General features: G+C 32.1%; 1 protein-coding gene across 1 annotated transcript in view; it reads left to right on the top strand.

Moving 5' to 3' along the window:
* The window catches only part of LOC106468581 (proto-oncogene tyrosine-protein kinase receptor Ret-like), a 95,555-nt gene that overhangs the window by 18,813 nt on the left and 53,434 nt on the right, over window positions 1–23,308 (top strand). Inside the window, exons 2-3 of the mRNA XM_022396921.1 lie at window positions 2,451–2,717; window positions 14,330–14,581. Of these exons, the coding sequence (XP_022252629.1) occupies window positions 2,451–2,717; window positions 14,330–14,581 (519 nt within the window). The remainder of the gene's footprint in view (window positions 1–2,450; window positions 2,718–14,329; window positions 14,582–23,308) is intronic.

The following is a 23,308-nucleotide window of genomic DNA, read 5'->3' as shown; positions in this document are numbered from 1 at the left end:
TATTTTGTGGTGTATCCAGTATACTTAGCACTTTTGGACACATATACCATGATTTTAGTGTCTATGCTGTTGTTGTATTTTTTAGATTAGCAATTGGAGACACTTCTTTGATTATTGATATTAAAATATACTTAAAAAGAAATATACATGTTCGTATAAAAATGTAAAATATTTAACGAAAACAGTTGCTTAATATTGGAGAGGCAGCTTTGATAGAAACTAACAAGTTCTAATATAAATTGATTTAACAAAAGACATTAGAATTACAAGTAAACACTCTTAACTCATTTTAACTTATCACTCTTAACTTATTTTCTTGTGTTAGTAAGTAAAAAAAACGGTTATCAGCCTATTCGTTTTAAAAAGGGATGGACATGGCCTAGTAACTAACATGTTAGCCTGTGATTCGAAAGGTCCAAAGTTCGATATGTGATGCCCCTGAGAATTTTACGCACTTTCAGCTGTAAGCACGCTATAACAGTGGCAGTCAATCCTGTAATTCGGCTCAAAAAAGCTTAACAAAGCTATTTTGGCGGTGGGTACTACTGGCTGGTTACAATTTCTCTAGTTTTAAGCTCAAAATTTGGGATCTCTGTAGCCCACATATGCATAAAGCGTTGTAAAGGTTGATAATACCAATCGTGTTGTAAAAAACAAACAAAAGCCCGAAAACAAAGTAAAACCTACATAAATTACCCACATTCTCATAATGAAATGACACAGTTAATATTTCATCATATAAAATTGCTCATAAAGAAATGACACAGTTAATATTTCATCATGTAAAACTGCTCATAATGAAATGACACAGTTAATATTTCATCATATTTCATCATGTAAAACTCATAATGAAATGACTCATAATGAAATGACACAGTTAATATTTCATCATGTAAAATTGCTCATAATGAAATGACACAGTTAATATTTCATTTTGTAAAATTACAACTCGTATAGTAAGATTTCTGTTGAAACTTAACATCTAACATCCTCTCTAAGAAAACTTCTTTACGATTCAAGAACTGTAAAACGCTCTTCTTCCCTATACCGGCTTCAACCTGAGTAATTAGTTTTAAAGTACAGCCCTGATTGCTTTACGTTTGTTAGAAGTAGCTTTCGTATTGGTGTGATAATTAATATTATGTTTTCGTAGCCATTCGAATGATTTTAGCGCCCTTAAGATTCAAAGTTAAAGCAATTTTTTACGTGTTTCATGAAATGCACTTTTGCTGCAATGAGTTCTAAAAGTTTAAGGTGTATCTTTTTATGATCTTATTTACTTCTGGTATATTTACCTACTAAGATATAAGTTTCACAGTGTTATTGTTGATCAACATTTACTTGTTTCTATAAATTACATAACACTGATCATTGTTCAATGTGATTTAATTGAACTTCAACTATACTATTTGTGTTTTCAAATTTCAACAATACCAGTTTCTTCGCGTTGTTTTTCTCTTGCAAAACTAAAACTGCCCTTGCGAATAAAAAAGTGTTCTGTTGGGTGTTTACTCCATTTGAAAGTTTAAATTTGTCATTGAACTTTTACTACCTGTCAAATACTTTTTGTAATCATTATCTTTAGTATCATGGTCACTATATAATAAACGTGAAAAAGAGAAGAAAGAAAATTCATTGTAAAATCTTTCTTGTGTAACAGTTTGATTTATTGTTTTTTTTCTTCCATACTACATTTATACTGGGCCGAGCGTGGCCTAGTGGTTAGCGGTGCCGAACTAGTTAGCGTGTTGAGGTTCCGTAGGTCACGTCTTGTTACCGCAAAAAATAGAAATAAAAAACAGCGCTCCGCATTTTAGGGCCAATGGAATCGTCATAAGAGCGACGACCAAATCCCACTATTCGATCTGACAAGAGTGACTCAAAAGTTGGCAGTTGGTGATGTTGACTAGCTGCTTTCCCTCTAGTCTATCACTTCAGATAGCACTCGTGTCATTTTGCGTGAAATCCAACAAAACAAATACATTTATAGCATTAGTTTCTTCTTTTAATCAGTTCAGTATTTACAAAGATTGTAATTATAAACATTAGTTTTACAGTGTAAATTTGAATACCGTCGAAACATAATAGCTTACATCTAGCTTCCGCTACAGATTTAAAAGTACTAATCCGTCGTAATTTGAAGCGAACGTCATGCAATTATCAAAACTTCTTTGAATATTCATTCAATAATTGGAGTCTGAAGAATATATATAACTTTTTCCAATGGAATTTTCTGTTTCTCAAAAAGTATTTTTCAAAATACAAACTACTAGTTGCACAAAAAGCGTGACAAGAATCTGCATTGCACTGTTCTTTAGTCCTAAAGTTAATATATTCGAACTATTCAGATAGCTACAATTTTAGAAAAATGGCTCGAGCCATACACAACTATAAGAATACTACTGTATAAGAAAAGTATCAAATTGTTGTTTACTTTATTTTCCTTTCAGGAACCTGTTTAATGTTCCCAAGGAGAAACGTGAGTCTTATACTTCCCGTCTCCTATCCTACTGGTGTCTCGTTCTACCAGTTGTTTACCATACTTACTGACAACGCCGGTATAGCTAGAGGAAAGACTGTGAGCTACCAGATCAACAGTGTAATTCTACAAGGGAAAGAAGGCATTGAGCATCCAAGAAACGATATATTTACAGTCAACTCTTCAACTGGTCATCTTTCTCTTGCAAAACTCTTAGAGCCACAAGCAGAATATCTTGGTAATCTTAGGCTTCTATCTCATGTAAATAATTTTATACGAAAGCACTGTGACGTTTAATTTATTTTCCATATAAGTGGATGGAGGTGGTAATATATGCATATATATATATATATATATATATATATACAAATTAAACAACAAGTACAAACTGAATTTCCTTTAGTTATTATTGTTACTTGTATAACTAAATATTTTGTCCCATAACTTTTATATTGAAATAAAATCATTGTCCAGAAGAAGGTTTATGTTATATTCTGTATTAAAACCAAAGATAGTTCTTCAATTATTAACGTTTTAGTTGACTAATGATTTCCTTAGCGTATAAGGAAATTTTGTTTTAAAAGTCATTAGAATAAAACGTTGAATTGACAAAGATGTCCTTTTATGCTAGTAGAAAGTATCTTTTGTAAACCAGTAAAATCATAAATATGTTTCGTAGAGATAAAAAGAGTCTGTATGAATTATGTGTTATGTTCTCAATGGACCAGAATGATGTAAAACAGATATATAACTGATAGTTTGAAGGATTGTGTATTTAACTTGTAAAAGACTTGTAATTAATTGGTCAAATAATGTGTAAGTATTATTACATATTAGCAATTATGGTCAAATATTGCTTAATTTCTATGGTTAAAAAATATCAGCGAAAAACTAAATGATATTTACCTTTCATGCTTTACATACTGTAAAGTTTCTAAAGATGTTTGTCCGTTCATTAAATTATTCTCAAAGCTAAATGTATTGTTCAGAAAGTAAATGTAAATATGTATTGTTGCTTACATGGTAATTTCAGTAACAACCATTGTAAAACTTTATGATTGTATCCTATCTCATGAAGTTCTATCTACTTGTTTGGTGATGTTAAAGCTTCAAGGTCAACATATTTATTGTCTAATAAGATTGTAAGTTACCGATTCTTAGAAACATTTGAACTCCATGCGAAGCAGCATCTCAAACAACTGAAATAGGATCATTAAGACTTATCCTTATAACTTTTATTTTCTGTCATAATTTGTTCCCTACTGTCCTATTTCTTATCGTTTTGTTCATTTTCCTCTCACTTCTTCTAATCGGTGTGAATAAGTCCACCTTCTTTAGACAAATACTTCTTCTGGGATATTTTTCATGAATTGAAGATTGTGATGCAAGATGATCAACTTCTCAGCCATAGACATTTTTAGTTACTTTTTTATTTCACAGTTCGCTGGTTACATTCAGCACATACTGTCATTCATGGGAAAGACACAAAAATATCCACCACGAAGACTAAAGTACTAGAAATTTGCAGTTCTTTTCACTATGTCTATAAAGGAATTATTATATTTGCATATTCCTCCCATTCAAACTGATCGTATCACAGGCTGAAGGACATTAAAAAGAAATTACCTTCTATAAATTTCTAAATCAAGTGACTTTAGAGCCTTCTTGCAGATTTGAAAATCCTTGAGAAACTAATTAGCGAAGATTCCCACTTGTACAACTTTTATTAAGTATCATTAAAATCTGGTTGAAATATAGATAACTTTTAATAATGGAAACTGATTCTTATTTGTTAGTGGAATAATGTTTAAAAAACCCTTTGCCTTGCGCAGATTTTATGAGAAACGTTTTCATATTCCCAACAATACCTATGAATATCTGTGCTGTATTAGTTGAGAACTCGCAACATTTGTTAATGCACAATATACATTTATCAATATTTTCTTCCTATTGGCTATATTATCTGCCAGAACAGAAAAAATCTTTAATGATCCATCTTATTAATACTTAGATTAAATAGAGTTTCATTAAAAACAATGCTCTAGGTCTTGTGCTGCACCATAATTTCTATTTTTAACAAGATTCTGCGGAGAAGAACGAGTTCAGTCTTAACCCACCTATCTCTTAAAATTTCAACAGACACTCCACTTTAAGTACACCAAAGGCACAATAGCCCAGTGAAGCTGCTTCAGGATCTTGATAGGAATGTGATATAATAGAATTGCTGTGTTTACAGTTTCCTCAATGATCCTTCTCCTGAAAGCAACAATTAATTTTGAGAAGGGGCTGGAAACCTGTGAACCTTTGACAGTAATTACTTTTTTACAGTTGATTACATTTCTTCATATATTTAGTGCAGAGTTTGTCAATGAAAGTCATAGCAAAAAATCTGATATTTTTTTTTTACAGTAGTCATATAATTTGGTGTCAAATGACCAGTTTGTGAAATGAAAAGCCCAGTTAACAGTTTTTCTTCACAGATACCTCTTAACATCGTATGTTATTAAACACTGACAAGTACAAGCAGATTATTTAGAAATTAACCTAATCACCAAAGGCATAAACATTTATATCATTATAGTTTTACTTTCTTACTTGCACACACTTATTTTATTGATATGATCCCTGATAATATTCTACGATAGAAAGTTTTGCTGCGAAGTAAAAACACTAAAGTATAGGGTTGAGATTTACACATACACAAATAAAACGTTGTCCAGTGTAAAGTGCATTTCGAATTATAATGAAATGTAATAAAATGTTTAGTACAGAAATATCTGAGGTGGTTTACCTAAAATATCAAATCTAAAACGTTCATCTGTCCGGTATATTGACGTGATTTTGTTGTTAGTTTTTAGCACAAGGCTAAACAATGGGTTATCAACGCACTATCCGCTGTGAGGAATCAAACCCTGGATTTTAGATTGTAAGTCCGGAACTTACTGCTGACCCACCAGGGAAAATTGTCGTGATGACCCTCATTTGACAGAAGCAAAAATTCTGCATAGATCATAAGATTTAAAATATTATTCAGTTAAACTTTCTTACTTGTTTGTTTGTTTAAAATTAAGCATAAAGCTACACAGTGGGCTATCTGTGCTCTGCCCACCACGGGTATCGAAACCCAGATCCTAGCGTTGTAACTCCGCAGACATACCGCTGTGTCACTGGGGGCTCTTTCTTACTAATTGCAACTGTACTGTAGGGAAGATTGATTTATGATTTTTTCAATATTCTTGAATTGTGTTATGAATTTTAGAAGGTTTACAAACATTAAAAATTTTGTTCAGCAATATCAGTGCATTAACTTTTGCAGACTTTGTATCATGTAATATATTTCATTCTAAATTTTGCACACTGAAAGGAAATTTAAAATAATAAAAATTTATAATAGTATCGTTTCTTACTTTACCTATTTTTTCAGCAAGATCATATATAAATGTAAAGTGTTAGTCCGTGAGTCAGACCACAAAAATTGGCACTTCGGTACCACTTTGAGTGGATAAAATCTACTATGCATACTCTGAAATCTCATAATTTGTAGTTTATGAAAATCCTGTTGGATATGTCAAATATGTAGCTTAGTAGTTAAAAAATGCGTTGCAAGGCAACCAATCGCTGTATTTCAAATGTGGATTAAAAACATAAAAAAATGAATATCTCAGCTACATATGGAATTAAAGTATTTATATGTATGTATTATAATGCTGGCTACCCAATGAGCATGTGACCCTGGTAATAAATTGTTAAGTTCATTAGCTAAAACGAAGAACAAAGTGAAAAATACATATTTTGGGGGATAAAATATCTATATTTGTTACAAATTATTCACGTGTATGTTGTACAAAACTGCCAAGTGGTCATAAGCTTGATAACAGCATAGAACGTTATCTTGCGTGCGTTTTCTTGTGCATTTTTATGTGTGTACAGCCTCAGCAGTCAATTGCAGAAATTTTAAAGTGTTGGTTGAACCGAATCTTTACTGTTTAAGATGCTTTTTGCCCAAACGTTCTACTAGGATTTTGTGCAATTCTTTGCGATCCCTATTATGAACCACTATCGTGGTTTATGATAACGTACTGAAAGGTCAAGTTAACAACACTAAGTATAATCCATGTTAGACTTACAATGAGAAGAAAATCTTATGACTATTATTGTCTTGCCAGCCTACAACAAAAACGGCTTGATATATTGCACCCAAACCTTTTGGATAATACTAAATAAAGTACCGCAAAAGTCATATAGGTATGAAAAAGTTTGTTTCTTTTATATTTTGCATAAGCTAAAAATCTTAATAATCTAGTGTAAACGATGTTATCATTGCCCTTTGAAGTTAGTTTTCTTACGAACATTTGGAATTACCAGTCAATAATAGATGAACATTAGATGACTGTAACATGTAGATATTCAATACTTTGTACACTATACAATCTGTCCCTTAAGGGAACCAACCCCTATATTACGTATGAAGTAAAGGAGTAAAAATCAATACACATAATACTAAATTTTATTAAACACATTCGTAGAATAATTAGTTTAAAGACACTGAGGTTTATTCAAAGCGATGTTTTAGACGTGTATATTTTATTAGAAAAGGCTCCTTTTCTACTGGTAAAATTTTATAGCGCTTAGTAGGGGTTGTGTCTTAGCCAGGGCATATAATGTCTACAATATCTCTTGCCTTGATTGCTTACATTTTTTATGATCCTGATTTGCAGGTTTTAAAGTCACAATTTTTAGTTATCTTGTATATAACCTTGAATAATCTTGGTCGGCAAATGTCAAACCTTGCCACAGAAAAGAAAATAGATCATGATAGGTTCTATAGTACATGGGTTCAGTTAAATTTCTAAATAATTGTATCCTTCTTTTACCTTGTTTTACCATTTTCATTTCGTTTTATTTGTGTATATTAATGACTGATTATAATACAGCAATTTTTAATCTGAGCCCAAGAACTAACTCAACTACATCAATGTAGCTCATAGAGAAAGCTGATAAATCCCCATTTTCATACCTCAAAAAATTCAGATACACGTTGAACAGCTGGAACATCCTAACACATTCAGATTGACTAAGGTGTTAGTTTACCTGGTCCTGGGTAATGCTGCTCTGCAGGTTTTCCAATGAAGTATAGTGTCATTGAACTTTGGCGAGTCAATGATGTGTTTCCCTTTCACCAAGTAGTAAAATATTTCCTAGCTATTCTCAATCTGGCTTCATAAACTAACTTATGTAGACTCACCTCTTGATTGTACTTGCGTCCTTCCAATAAACCAGCATCTTGGAATCTTTTTTCAATGATTGACGTCATGTTGCATTCTGCGTGAAATGCTTTAATTCGGAAAACTATGGGTTTGAATTTGTCAGCATTCCTTCATGATATCTAAGTAAATTTGTCATACAACGTTTGGTCAAAAACACATGTCCTTTGAGAGATAATTTAGGCAGTGTTCATATTGAGTTGACTGTGAAATTGATGGCAACTGTCTATTAGAGAAACATTTGTATAATATATATTAGTGACTATATATTCTACTTGTGCAGCTCAAGTGTAGAGGACGACGTTTTGAAAGTATTCAGCTTTTCGTCTTCAGGTCAGTTTGTGTTACCCGTTTCGTTCAGTTTGTGTTTTCTGTTTCGTTCAGTTTGTGTATTTTTTCATTTCTTTTTTATGGTAGGTATTTTGGTTTACGTTTCTCTATCCTGATTTGGGTTAGGGTTGAGAAAAACCAGTGATGGTAAAAAAAAGTGTGTGTGTCCATCTTCGTCTCTAAATTGAGATGGACGTGCTTTAATTGGTTGTTAGTTCCTGGTCCTGATTGGAGGAGCGACTGAGTGCGGATTCAGCCAATGTTTGTTTACTTCTAAGCCCAAGTCTCTGTTTAATGAAGGCTTTATTATGTTGATGTAGAAAGATTCCTTTATTTTTCTTATTTTCCAAAATTTGTCTCACTCTATGATTCTAGCTTTTTCCCAGTCTAATTTGTGTCCAGTTGACATAGTATGCACTGCAGTGGCTGAATTCTGTGTTTTTATTAGTTTGTGTTGTCTTTGTGTTCCTTTATTCTTGTCCCGAGTTGTCTTCCCGTTTTTCCAATGAATGTTTGGTTACAGGAACATAGATTACGTTTTGTCTTTCTCTTTACTGGGTTTCTGTTTAGTTTTGATCAAGATAGATCTTGTTATTTTGTAAGATTTTTTCACTCATATTTTCTACTTAGGGGAGGTAAATGGTAGTAGTAATGTTCTCCTTATTGTTTCTTTCTGTTTGATCTTTGTTAGAGAATTGGTGATGAAGGTAGAGGTATAGACGTTCTCTTTAAAACAGTTCATGATGTTTTGGCGTTCTGTCTTGGTAGATTTTTCATCGCAGATTTTTTCGGCTCTGTTGTTCAGGCACTGGAATATACGCGTTTCACTGAAGTTGGATGATAGGACTGGAAATATAGGTATCTATCGGTGTGAATAGGTTTCCTGTATGTCGTAGAAGTGTAGGTATCTGTCGATAAGTAGGTTTTCTGTATATAGTTGTAGTAATGTTTTCTTTCTTGTCCGCTGATGAAAATGTCAAGAAACGGTAGGTTATTTTGTTTCCCTATTTTCATGGTGAAATGGATTTTTTGTCTATAGAATTAAGATGTTCTAGGAAAGCTGGTAAGTTTTCATGACAGTGGGACCAGATAACAAAGATGTGGTCAACATAGCGCCTAAAAAACTTCGTTTTATGTTTGTAAGTGAGAGGAGTCTTTCTTTAAAGTCTTCCATGAAAATGTCTGCTTAAACTAGAGAGAGTGGTGATCCATAGTTAGACCGTGTGTTCATAAAAAATATTCGTTGTATTGAAAGTAAGTTAACAGTAGGAAAATAGTCGTTAGTTCCATGATGTTAGTTTCATGTCAGTTCTATGTGTTGGAAAGTTATCATTCAGCGTTCGTTGTTTGGTAATGCAAAGGGTTTCTGAAATCGAAACGTCGGTAAACAGATATGTGACGTCGAAACTGACAAGAATAGCCTGGGATCTGATGTGTAGCCTTTTGAGTTGTTCTGTGAAATATTTCGAGTTGTGAACTTGAAGTTCAGTGTTATCTCGTGGTGGAGATAGGGTAGGTAGTAATAAGGTCGCTAGCTGGTGGCAAGGTGAGTTTATCGCACTGATTATAGGTCTTAAAGGTATGTTAGGTGTGTATAGTTTAGGTAGTCCATAAAACTGTAGAGGGCAATTACCGCTGATTCTTACGTTTTTGGCCAAATTCTCGTTGATTAGGTTTTGTTTTTTGAGTTACTTTTTTAGTGTTCTATTGATGAGTCTCTCTATCTTTTCTGTAGGATCATTTGTGATTTTTTGTTGTATTGGTTTCCGTCTAGTAACGGCTTGATCTTGGTTTCATAATTGTTGATGTCTAGGATAACTGTAATTTCCTTTGTCTGCTGGTAGAATCTTGATTGTGATGCCCCGTTTTAGACGATTCGGTGCACTACATTCCTGTTAAGTAATGTTTGTGTTTAGTTTCTTGGCATTCCTGAGGATGAAGTAAGTTTGATGTCAAAATTGTTTTATTGTAGGTTTCGAGAGGTTTTGTACAGCAGATTCTAAGGTTATAGCTATGTCAACAGTTGGAAGTGTGCTATGTTGTATGGCGAAGTTTAGTCTTAGGTTAAGTATTTTGTTTTGTGTATCACTTAGAGGTTTCGAACTGAAGTTGTGAACTACATTGGTAATCGTGGGTTTATCTTTCTTGGTAATTTTGTTGAGTTTTCAGACTTGTTTTTTTTTCTTTGTGTTTTCCAGCTTGGCTGTATAGCGTTTGGCGTAAAGATTTAAGATGTCCAATGCTTTTGCATTCGTGGCGAAAAGTTGTCGAAATTTAGAACAGTGTGTTTCCGTTGTCTTGAGAAGATGACACTTTTTTCGTATATTTTTTTCTATATGTAATCTTAAGAGGTGTCTGCTGGTCTCGTAGAGAAGTTTATCATTTTTGTTTTGCTGGAGAAAGAAGTTTTTTTGAGTTTCAGAAAGTTTGGGAGAATATTAAAATGGCAGGAAAGTCAGGTGGTTACTGCAGTGTGCAAACTTGGGTAAGTTTCTGTTGTAGTTGTTGATGGAAGCTGGATCATGACACAACTCTTTTGGCATTTTTTGATAGTTAGTTATCTCTTTCAAATCAAATTTATTCTGATATTTTCAGCGCTTAATTATGGATTTCATATACTTTGAACAACTCAGTTGCCGGGGCATTTGTTGTTGGTAAGTAGCCAATATTGTCAACTGTTACACTGACATTATTGTGTGTCTGGATGTTTAAACTAGTCCAAAATCTTACGTTCTGGCCACTTAAAACTGTCTATCTGACCAGCGACCATACTTTATTCTTCACTCAAGCATTCTGAATAACTTCTTCATAGTACACTTTCATAAGCTCCATTACAAGTAGACCCATACGGATGCTAGCATTATATGCAACATATTTTAACTTTCACTGCAGGTAGAGCCTTCTTCAGCTGCTCAACAGTTGGTACTTGAGGCTGTACTGTAATACCATCCACTCTATGTGATGTTCCTGCACCTGAGAAATTTTCTTAATTCTGTCGATGTAATAATAGGCCATGCTTACAGGAATACATGGTAGAATTTTGAATGGTATTACCACACCTAATTTATCCTCATTTACTAACTTCTGCAGCAGAAGACAATGTCAATTTCCTGAAGCTGACTGTGAGACATACCGTGGCCTAAACTGTTTAGCATATTAACTCTACATTGCCAGTTAAATATTTTACTGTCCATGGTAAAAGAATGTGCTTAGCAGGATTATGTTTCCCTGCACCAACAGCATATGTATATATAGTCTTGACGAAAAGACTGAACTAATCTTTGAACTCTTGATTATGTTGGAGTATCTTGTGTATCTCCTGGTTATAACATGTTAAGAAAGCGAGAAACTTTGGCAGCTGGTTGAAGTCATTATCAAGGTCCTTAGCTCGAGCCATGGCCATTTTGCAGAAAGCTCTGAAACAGATACCAAAATTTATAAATTCACTTTTTAATCACGCAAACACACTCTCACCCACACGCATTAATGTACATGTGTGTATCTGTGTGTGTGTGTGTGTATACATATATATCATATAGATCTTTCATAGTGCCTGGTTTTTGATATATTTTGAAATACGACTATTGGTTACCATGACAACGCACTGTCAACTGCTAAGCTACATAGTCGACATATCCATCAAGCATTTTCATAAGGCATACACTCTGGGTTTTTAGAAAATGTATGATAGATTTTGCCCACCCAAGTGTTACCGACAATCTGTCTGGCTCATGGACTATTAACTTTTTATTTTAAGTTCAGAAAAGTATAAACATTTCTTATTCTTTAAAAGCTTACTTTCCTCTTTTCCGGGGCGCAAGTTGGCCTTCTGGTATGGAGCACTAGATTTGGGAACTGGCGAACCGTGTTCGAATCCACAAAATATTTTCCGTACTTTAAGCTGTGGATGTGTTTTAAGAGTGATAGTCAATCCCTTATCCTACATGTTGGATTGTTGGGTGTTGGTCAGTAGTTCAAAATTAACGACGGCGGACTTAGTACCTATGCCATAAATAAAAAGTCAAAATACAAAATTCATCTTTACCCCTATTTTTACCCTAATTTTATAATTATTGCAATTGTTTTGCCAGTCACCTTTATACTTTAGGACTACATAATGTATCATGTGGATTAACTTTAGCAACCTTTGTATCGTGTGATACATTACTCACAGTAATAATAATAAGGACGACAGCAGAAAGCATAGCAGCTGTGAAATAAATAGAAATAACAATAACATGATTGTTTCAATATTTGTATCCACAGGTAGAAACTCATATATGTTTTGGATTCAAATTTCTCGTTTTGGTACCACAATATCGTTTTCCATACTTCTGGAACCTCAGGTACGCTATGGCAATGACGTTCAAATCTCACTACATTCGATTAGAGTAATTCAAGAGTTGGCGGTGGGTGCTGCTTACTAGCTGTCTCCCTTCTAGTTTGCCAGTTCAAAATTAGGGACGGCTAGAGTAGGTAGTCTTTGAGTAGCTATGCACACGTACCCGAAACAAGCAATTACAGTTTGAGTGGCTTTGCACACATATCCGAAGCAATCAATTACAATTCTTCGGGAATCTGGTTGTTGTTTTTTTTATCGTAAACGTTATTACAAAACAAAATGAATGTTTGTTGCTACATATTATTTACTTCACTTTGATTGAGATATTACAACATTACATTAATAACATATTCAAAAATTGTCTATTGTAACAAATCATATGTGTATAATTTTCTTCCAGCAGAAGAGAATTGTGTTTTACCAATTATATTCAGTTCCTTATAAATTTTACTTTTATAGTAAAACGCATGACGTAATATATATATATATATGTATATAGTATACAATAAATGACAATGTCACATTGGTCTAATACCTCTTCCTGCTTGTTTTAATAAAACCGTATTATCATCCTAGTAGATGAGCACATACCGTTTGGTACTTGCTTGTAGTTTTCATGTTGATAAATATTACATCGTATGTCAGGTAGCTTAACTAATATAAGAGATACTACCCGCGTAACGGTCGATCCACTTAAAGTTCAATCTGTCATTTTATTTTATCACAAGGACACGTTCCAGTCTTTTATAACAACACTATAATAAGTAAAGAAAAATGAAGGTTGTGGAAGCGGCAAAAAAAATACAATACTTACCATGGAAGACCATTGACCTTTGAGATAACAAACATAGCGCAATACAATATCCTTAACGTTATATGTAAAGAACTTACATGTTTGTGTCTATTTATTACAGATACAGGAATAACGTCTAGTTTATCATCTTGGAATTGAACAATCAATTTAACGAGAGGCTGTATTTCTCTTACTCAATTTGTAATGTGATTTTATTTGTGTTTTCTCGCTACTTATACACAAAACTGTCTTAATTCTTTACCCAAGGTTTCTATGTTTAAGTCTAAATGTTACAACTATTAAAACATGATCTAGAAAAATTATCTTTTTTTTATATTGTGTTTAGTATTTCAACTGGGAAGTATTCACAATGTCATCCTAAAAGAAAACTTTGTGATGTATAAATAACATTGAAAGAAACTGATGGAAATAAATGTTATATACACACATATTGGAGTATTAGATAAGATATCAACAGAACGGACATATTATTAGTTTCGGGTGTTCTGGGTTAGATCAAACATTTTTCCTTTTCATTTCTTGCCAAAACGCAAGCATATTTTGAAACCCGTTTCGCCTGTAATATCTTTCAAAACGATGAATTACTCTTATCAGGCATCATAACGCAAAACACTGGACACATTCAGAAAAGAAAACAAAACCAAATGTCATCTCGAATGTTATAAATGTTGAAACTGTTGTTACCTTGGTTTGATATCTTTCTGCATTTTCTGATAACGGTACGTAAAAAGCCTTAAAATGTCTAGCACTGTAATCAAACAAACACAACGAGAAATGGAACACATGAAAGTTTTACAATAATGTATTTTTTTGGTGATATCTTAGTATCATTTTAGTTTAAATATTTGAATATTAACAGTGGATTTGAAAAGAATCCTTGTAAAGTTAACTGTTTTTCTACACACACTGAAATATATATAGTGATACATACATATATATACATATATATTTATTTATTTATATATATATGAGATATATAAAACCAGATATATAAATTACTTAAATAACTTTCATGTTAAAACTGTGTAAAAATATATGTGGCTGTTGTTTTCTAAATGTTTTGAAAGAAATGTCTTAATAGTTTATTCTTACTTTTTCAGAAACTAACTTTACGATAAGGATTCAAGCGACTGAAAAAAACGTTTCTGGCTTCTTTTCCTTTGTGTTAAGTGGCCGTGTAGTCAACACTAATGAGCTGTGTCAGCCAAGTATTCGGTTTTGTTTCTTGACCTCCCACGCCGATTATGACGTGCCAGAGTCCTTTACGCCTAATGTTATCTTCGATCAAGTACGCCCTCAAACGTTAGCCTATATGTGTTCTTCTCTCGAAACGCATTATAGTGTAAGCAAAGGTGAGACTGCCATTAATCTGTCAAAGTACTGGACCATAAGTACCTCTCTTACTTTCAGAGGCGAATCTTGGACAGTCTTAAAATTATATCAACCAAAATTAACTGTCATTTTGTTGTTTATTTATAAGTTTTAGATTTAATCGCATGTTGTCTGCCACTTAAGTAATTTATTCTTTCTCTCATAGAGTCAATTCTTATTGTACACTTATCCACAATCGTATAGATATAAATTTATAAAAGTTAGATTACTAATTATAAACACCCGAACTTATAACACAGAGCTATTTTTATGTACACCTACGCGTGGTTGTATAAGTACGATGTCCTTAGAAGTAAACCGATTTAGAAGATATTTATACTTTTGTTAATGCTGATAAAGTTCCTTCCTGTTTCTGTTATATGGATGGTTAATCATCTGGCATAATACATTTTGACAACATTTAAAATCAGTTAAGCGCGTCTTTGTTTACTTAGATGGAAACGTGTGGCAAAAAAGTTGCAAACATGCTGTAATTTGTACTTTCCAAATTGAGGTTTGTTTCTGAAAACATTAATTATTAGCATTCCGGTCACAGTGGTCTCAATCAATTACAGACGATCCTTTTAAGTTTAAACCAGAATCCATCAGACCAGCTTGCTCACAAGTCTAAAACCCTAGGTGAAAGGTTCACTAAAACTGTTATGAGATATTTATCTACAGTTGTATAGCATTAAAGTTAATGAGGCATGTGATATTTTAGCAGTGTTGTTGCATTGAAATACACTTGATGGACTTAAAAGTTACAAATTTCGACAGTACTTTCTTATAAATAACAAAGGGTCCCGAAAACTTTTGAAGCGGTTTCGTTTTTTTTTATCTCATAACTTACGATATCAAGTGAAAACCTATACAAATAATAGATAATCAATAGATAATCAATAGATAAACTTTAAGATAGCTTTTATATGTGGAAACATCTGTTAGCTGAGTTCTTGCACAGATCTTAAAATATAATGTTGATAAACGGAAGCATCGGCACATGTAGATACGTAGATCTAATATAGCTTTTATATGTGGAAACACTGTGCAAGAACTCAGCTAACAGAATGTGCCGATGTTTCCGTTTATCAACATTATATTTTAAGATGTAGATACGTAGATCTTGAAAGTCGAATTGTTCAAAACTTGAAAATAGCGTTGATAACTGGACCAATTGTTGGTTGAGATGTTGCAAAGGAAATATCTGCTCAAGCTTCTCGCCAGACACTAATCATAGCAGAACCGTCTGGAAAATGATCTATAGGAAATAAACTTTATTGTTCAAATCATATGAATAATATAGTCTTTTCCTAGTGAAATTCCTATATAAGTCTATATAAGTAGTATTTCCATCGACATTAGGAATCTTATTATGTTCCATTAATTTTACAGTCGAAGAGGTTATATGATTAATGGGTTTTGTCGTTCGTTATAGGCTTGTTCGATAAAGTCAACTTTCCTAGGAAACTGAAAATAATGTAAAACAGGGCCCTAATTTGTTTCTAATAACAGTAAATTATAGGCACACCTAGATGATATAGTTTTGAATCGTCTTTGAACCGTATCTGTCTGAGGTTTTGAGATTAGCTTAATTGGCATCAAGTACACTGTTGTTTTTTGGATAAAATTATTATGGCAATACATGAGGATTATGAAGCCATTTTATATTTATTTTTGGATGCTGCAGCTAGCCCTGGATAATTTACAAGTTTAATTATTCAATATTTCACAACTGCTTAATAAATTTTAGAGGTCAGAAATTGGGGTGTATTTAACGGATACACGCATTTAACATGATTTCAGAATGGTTCAAGCTGAACCTATCGTAACACCTATATTATTTATCTTTAACCATACATATGAGATACAATACAATCCACTATGCCAACTGGATGGATCTGTTGCGGATTGTTTCTGACATATATAGCAAGTTCAAATGAGAAGTATTTACAATACACACACACACACACTAATATATATAACAATTTAAGAAGTAGGTTGGATGTGACACAGTTGTTAGCGTGCTCGGACTGTCAATCCGAGAACTACGGTTTGCATCCAATTGAGGAAAAACGCGCTCCACACTTTGGGACCGGTGGGTGATGCTCACTCTGCTTTCCCTCTAGAGAGTCTAGACTATATATTTAAAATTAGGTAAAATATGGATATTCGCAGATAGCCTTTGTTAAACTTTGTGCGAAAATTATAAATCACAAACAAAGAAATGTTTAAAATATAAAGGAAAACCAGTTTTAACTACCAAAAACACTTAGTAGTATTTTAGATTAAATGTGATTGCATAGTACACTTTCTGTGTTTTAGAACTTAATTTTATGGATAACTGAATGAATCTGCTAACCCATATATATAAGTTGATAGACCTAGGGTTAGTTTTAATTTCTTCTAAAATCTATATAATAAGTAAACAGTTAATGCGCTTTGTAACGATTTGACCCATGCTTAACAAATAATCACTATAACTTTTAAGTTTTCTTTTATATCAGTTGCTTTAGATTTAGTTTATGCTTGTATGTTTTAATAATTGGAAATCACATTACATATTATGTTACAATAGGCTATATTTATACAATTAAAATTTACATTTACTATTTCTTGTGCAAAAAGTTTTTTGCAAACTAAATTTTAGTGGTACATTTGTAAGCTTACCTACTGAACAAGTAACATCTTCATTTAATATTTTTATATATTCTCATCTTTCTGAGTTATATGTTTTAAAGTATAATAATGTTAAAGCGAAGTCTGTATTAGTTTTTTTACATTAATTAGTAAATTAAATATCAAAAACGAAATGTTATTTTGATATATTTTCCCACTATATTATTCATAAGTTACTTACATGACCGGTTCTCAAATGTATTGAAGGGCCTTTTCTAGCTTCAAGGTTATATTTTGTTGGCATGGTAACCGGTAAAATACCGTACACACAGATTTACGGCCGGCCTATTACCATGCTGTTAAGTGATTACATGTGCAAAGATATTTCATAAGACAAAATGTTCGATGTATATGCATAATTAATGCAATGACATTTAAATTATAATATCCAGATCAGTACAAGTCAGGTTATAAAATACACTAAAATGTTTTCAATAATTTGATATCACAGATTGGTAAAAGAATATTAAGAAAACATAGAAACAAAAAGATACCTTTCTAGACCTTTTCAATTCTATGTAATGTAATAATTGCAAACATTTTTATGGAAGTGCGGTTAGATTTATTTCATTTAGCACACCTTCCTCAAGTTGTTTCTCAGCCATCTTGTTTTAAATTTTTCTCACTATAAATGACTACACTTCACATAAAACTTGTGAAACTGCTTAGTTAACCAAACACTTCTGGTTTTTTTGTGTGTGTGTTGAGAACAACATATTGTTAATAGCTGAGTATCTTATTTTTATTAAATAAAGAAGCACCAGCTATTTCCACTATAAAATAGCAATGCTATTGGCGATTACGACTCGACATAATGTCCTCATAAGAAATATTTCCAAGTTTATGATATCATATCTTCCTGACACACACAAGTCGTTTCCATAACCTGAAGATTTTATAACTTCTTTATCCTTCGATTTAAAAATTTCTGATTTTTAAAGCTTTATTTGCAGTTAAGTAAAAAACAAAACATAAATTCCTTTAATTTCCCGCTATAAGTCAATCATAATCCTTTACCTATAAATTGGTAGCCTCTGTAACAACAAGAACAAAAAAAAACAGGCAATGTCACTCGAGTGAGTTTATAAAACCTATCAACCAATCTTCTGATAAACGCAACTAAAAAGAAGTAATCAGAAAATGAAGCACCTGTATTATCAAATGCTTGAACATTTCCTTGACGATTTTTACTAACAGGTATTGACACTGTTTTTACAATAAAAAGTAATAGTAAAATTGCGTGCATGTTGGCACTGTAGTAGAGCTTTATAGTTCGAAAATAGTGAGCCAGCTTCGAATCCATGCAATACCATAAAATATTTCCTCTGTTTTTATCTGTGGATGCGTCGACGATGGGTGGTAAGGATCTATTGATTAGCTGTCTTCCCTTTGGTCAGTATTTCAAAATTAGATACAACCACAAATAACTTAATAGTTTTATCACACAAACACAGATAATTATGTAAAAATCTATGAGATGAAAAAAGTTTTTATTTTTACAGTTAGAAAGCTTATAGACTGTCACCTCTAAAAACAGTAATCATCTAGACGCTGGCATTTCCGTACTATATCATTTTGCCAAAGTTTCAAAAATTCAAAGTACGATTTTTTGTATTATCTATAAGTAGATGTATATATAGATACAGACAGATGTATTCTTGCAGAATAGTTTCAAACATTATAAATTGGTTATTTTACTTCTATTACCATCATTTTAAGTGTAATTTTTAATATAGTTATTAACACTGATCACCTAGTTTTGTTTCTTCAACACTGCAGACCATGTTATTCTTGTACGACTTATCAGTCCCCATTTTTGCTTTCTCACCTCACCACTGACTTTCTGCACATGCTTATACAGCACACCATGTTTATCACGTGATTGGTCAACTTTCTCCATTACTTGGACTAACACTTCCTGTTTCAAAACTTTTGTTACGCATTTCCTCTTATACTCTGTTATATTTTTTCCAAACTTTGATAAAGATCAATTAATTATTAAAAACTTCTCTTATTAAGAGATTTTTAGGAAATTTCAATTGAAATGGTTTCATGATATACGTAAATAATAACTTATTACAATTTCTTGTGATGTATGGTGTCTATAAGTTCTTGTTTTTATTAAATTTACACTAAATAAATGGAGAGACCTTGTGTTCTTGCTAACAGGTTTGTTTGTTCTTTGTTAATGGTGCACTTATTTTGCATGTTATACGCAGTTAGTTAATATTTTTCATATTTATTATTTGAGCAAATTAATATAGCGATTGTCCTGTAGACAGTATTTAAAACATATATATATCAAAAATTTAAGAATGTTTAAAATGTTTGAAGTAATGCTTTGATATATAACACTAAGAATCTGACTTTCATAACTTATTAAGCAACCACAGTACCTAAATACGGACTAGTCAAAGACTACTTCTAGAAGTTAAGCACGTGTTTCTGACTCCAGATGAAACCAATTATACTCCATTATACTAAAACATGTGTGTATTATTTTAGTTTAATCAAATATATGAATGAGCTGAAACCACTGTTGCAAAAAATAAATTTTCAGATACTAATGGTATAATTATTCGGACTATTATTCTCGTCTCTGTCATGTGTATTATCATTTTCACAACGTTTCGACATACACATAATAAAGCCGAGAATAACAGTCCGAATAAATATACTATTGGTAATTCTAACCCCTCGTGTCAATCATTCTGCTAAACTATATTTTCAGATAGTTGCAGGTACTAACTGGCAATGATTAATGGGTTTTTACAACGCTTCAAACACTAGATTATATTTACAAAAATTGATCACAGTAGGCTGGATTCTTAGTTTCTTTTAAAGTTGACCAAAATGTTAAAATGTTTAAAAATATACTGACCGAAAATAATAAGCATTTCGTCTTATGTTAACTAACTGATTATTGTCCAACAGGAAAGAACATTTATATATTGCAGTAATTAGGCTTATCAATATGATTAAAATATTACGAACTTTTTAAAATATATATATTTCAAACATTACGTTAAAGTGGAAAACTTCAGTAATGAGTCTGATTTCTAAAAACATTGAAATTTTAAAATAAAGTAATTATAAGCCTATCTGCCTAATATATTGGTCCATCTTAAAATAATAATAACCGTGAACAATAAAATATCATTTTCAGATTAAGCTAAGTGAGTGAAACTGATAAGTAAGATAATCTAATTGATTGAAAATATTTTCATTTTGTGTCGGTTGGATGTATAGTTTATGGGCACACATCATTACATAGAAACAATTGGCGCAAAACTCCCATGACTGATAATAACATGATACAACAGATGGACAGTACAGCTTTCTAGGTTGGTGATTTTATTGTTGTTTGTCAGTTCAGTGACCTGTGAACACCGTTTCCTACATCTACACTCAAATGTACTTATGTGTTTAATCTTTTCATTTCCCATTTCAGCTCTAGTATTTCGATATACAAAGTTAAAAATTATCTTAACATATACGATATAGGTAAATATGCAGCTAATATTCTAGTACAAGTGATATTGTGTACTAGCCGATATGATACTTGATGTAAGTTGAAGTTTTTCATACTTCTATAAAAATCATATACACTCGCCCGCATACATACATATATATAACTTATGCGTATAAGCAAGAACCACAAGGTTTCGTGGTTGTGTCATATGTATATACATATATATAAATATTTACATATACCATACCACTACGTGTATTTCAGCTGTATTCACGTAAATTTCTTCAACCATCTCTTTTGCAACCACATATCTTAGGTTCGCGCTGTCGTAAATTACATTTATAGAGCAAGAACAAACGTTTTCGCGAAGTTCGAGCCCAAAATGTATATATTATTGAATAAGACAAAGAAGAACTTCCTTTCAAAAAGTACTGTATAACTTTCAATATTTAACAAATGCAGTAAGTATTATGAGAAAGTTTTCCATTGGATACTTATAATATATTATAAATATAGTAATGCCTTTCATATGCATTTAAGCTTTACCATACTTATATGACGCGCGCACACACATACATATTATCTACATGTACACTAAGGATACGAAATTGAAAGCTCAAATAGAAACATTTGCGATGTTTTAAACACTGAAAATTTATGAAGAATAAAATGTTTCAACTTACAAAAAATGTTTATTTATCTCAGTATCTAAAGGCTGATATTTCGATTTTTTTGAACGGAAAAATTGTAGATTTATTGCATTTAGTGAATATGTAATTTATTTTATGTTTTTATCGTTACTGTACTTTATATTTCTAATGATTAACCAAATTATAGCTTTTATACTTTGTTAAATATGGCATGTCCAATAAGTATTTCAAAAATACGATATGAAATTAAATCACCAAATGTTTTTTCCAGTAATTTGATTAAATCTCTTTATGCCTCATTTAAAGACAATAAATTGAACTAGGTTTTCAGTGTTTTCGTATCATCTTATTGCTTTACTTAATAGCAAAACTAACCTTTCATTTCTGCTGCAGTAATAATATCCTCATAGATGTACAGCAAACTATTTCTTGTTTGAAATCATTACTGAAACATAAATCTTTGATAATAAAGTTTATTTGCTTTTATGTTATGCTTCATTATTGTGAGTTTTCAAGAAGAGCGTGTATAAATCTTACAAGACATAAAATGTTTTTCATGGCTTAAAAAAACATGTTTAAAGAGAACGCTTTTTTATCGAATTATCTGTCTTCCCATTAGTTTTTAGTTTAAACTTTTCTTTGTTCAAGGAAAGAATTAAGCTTATACAATAGATTTATAAAATCCCGCTCACTTTGTTGAGTTTATAGTCCAATTTATAGGCACAGTGATTACAATATCTGAAGTTTTAACCAAAACACCAAAGAAAAAACATTCAAAAAGAAGTCTACGTTTTTTAACAATTGTCGACTATTTTATTTATTGATTACATAACTGTATGTATATTTTTCATTATAATTTAATGGTAGCATTATAGTATTATAGTGTCTTTGAGGAGCAGTCACTTGACGTTTGAAGTCATTTTGAGAAAGGTTTACAGAGAAATACACTACTTTTCATAGGCCTAATTAACATTCAAAGACACGCAATATATATTTTTGTTATTTTATTACAAGTTATAGTTTTTACAGTAAAGAGGAATGTTTTGAAAACAGGTACAACGTTTCAATAACTCTCAAGTACATAAGTTGTTGTTGTTTTTTTCATGACTATATCAGTACGGAATTGTAATGACTGATAGTCGGTTATTCTAATTTCCTGAGCTGGCGAATCGGGCTCGAATCTGTGCAGTAACACAAAATATATGAGTGATAATTAGTCCCTTAGTGTGGAGGTAAGGTGTTGCTGACTGGCTGCCTTCCCTCTGATCGGTAGTTCAAAATTATAGGCGGCGTCAGATAGTCTTAGTAGCTTTGCCATAAATACAAAAGTACAAATACATCGTTTCATTGTATTTGGCCTGGGCTTAAGCAGTGCAGACTGTTTTCACTGAAAGAGGTTTTGGGTTCCCTTCCATATGAAAATCTCCACCTGTTTGGTTTAAGATAGTTGACGGTTATTCGATTTTACTGGTCTTTTAGCCGGTTTAATTTGTTATGACAAATACACACCGACCTACTAGGAAACCAAAGCTTAAGAAATTACTAGAGCTTCACCAATAATTTTCTCTTAATATTTGAGTAGAAACTGTTTATGTCTTAACTGTGTTTTTACGTTTAGTTACTTAAGAATACGATAGATAATGGGACTTTTGTTACTAAAATCTAAGGAAGACTGGCAAAAGTGACTAGTTTTTTCTTTAGTAACAACATTGTCCGAGGCATCGAGCAAGCTTCAAAATATACACGTCAATTTAAAAGGTTGACCACATTCCTCAAAGTCGCTTTTCTGCAGACTGAAAACAAGCTTGACATGTAAAAAAAATTCAAAACTAACGTTACCTTACTTGAGAGAAGTTTTCCGACAGGTCCAACTTGATTGAGTAAGCCTTTAGTTAGATTTCAGAAACAAA

The sequence above is a fragment of the Limulus polyphemus genome, unplaced genomic scaffold (assembly GCF_000517525.1).
Source record: "Limulus polyphemus unplaced genomic scaffold, Limulus_polyphemus-2.1.2 Scaffold3064, whole genome shotgun sequence".
Lineage (NCBI taxonomy): Eukaryota > Metazoa > Arthropoda > Merostomata > Xiphosura > Limulidae > Limulus > Limulus polyphemus.
Note: the sequence above shows the minus strand (reverse complement) of the source record. Positions and strands in the feature narration are given on the sequence as shown.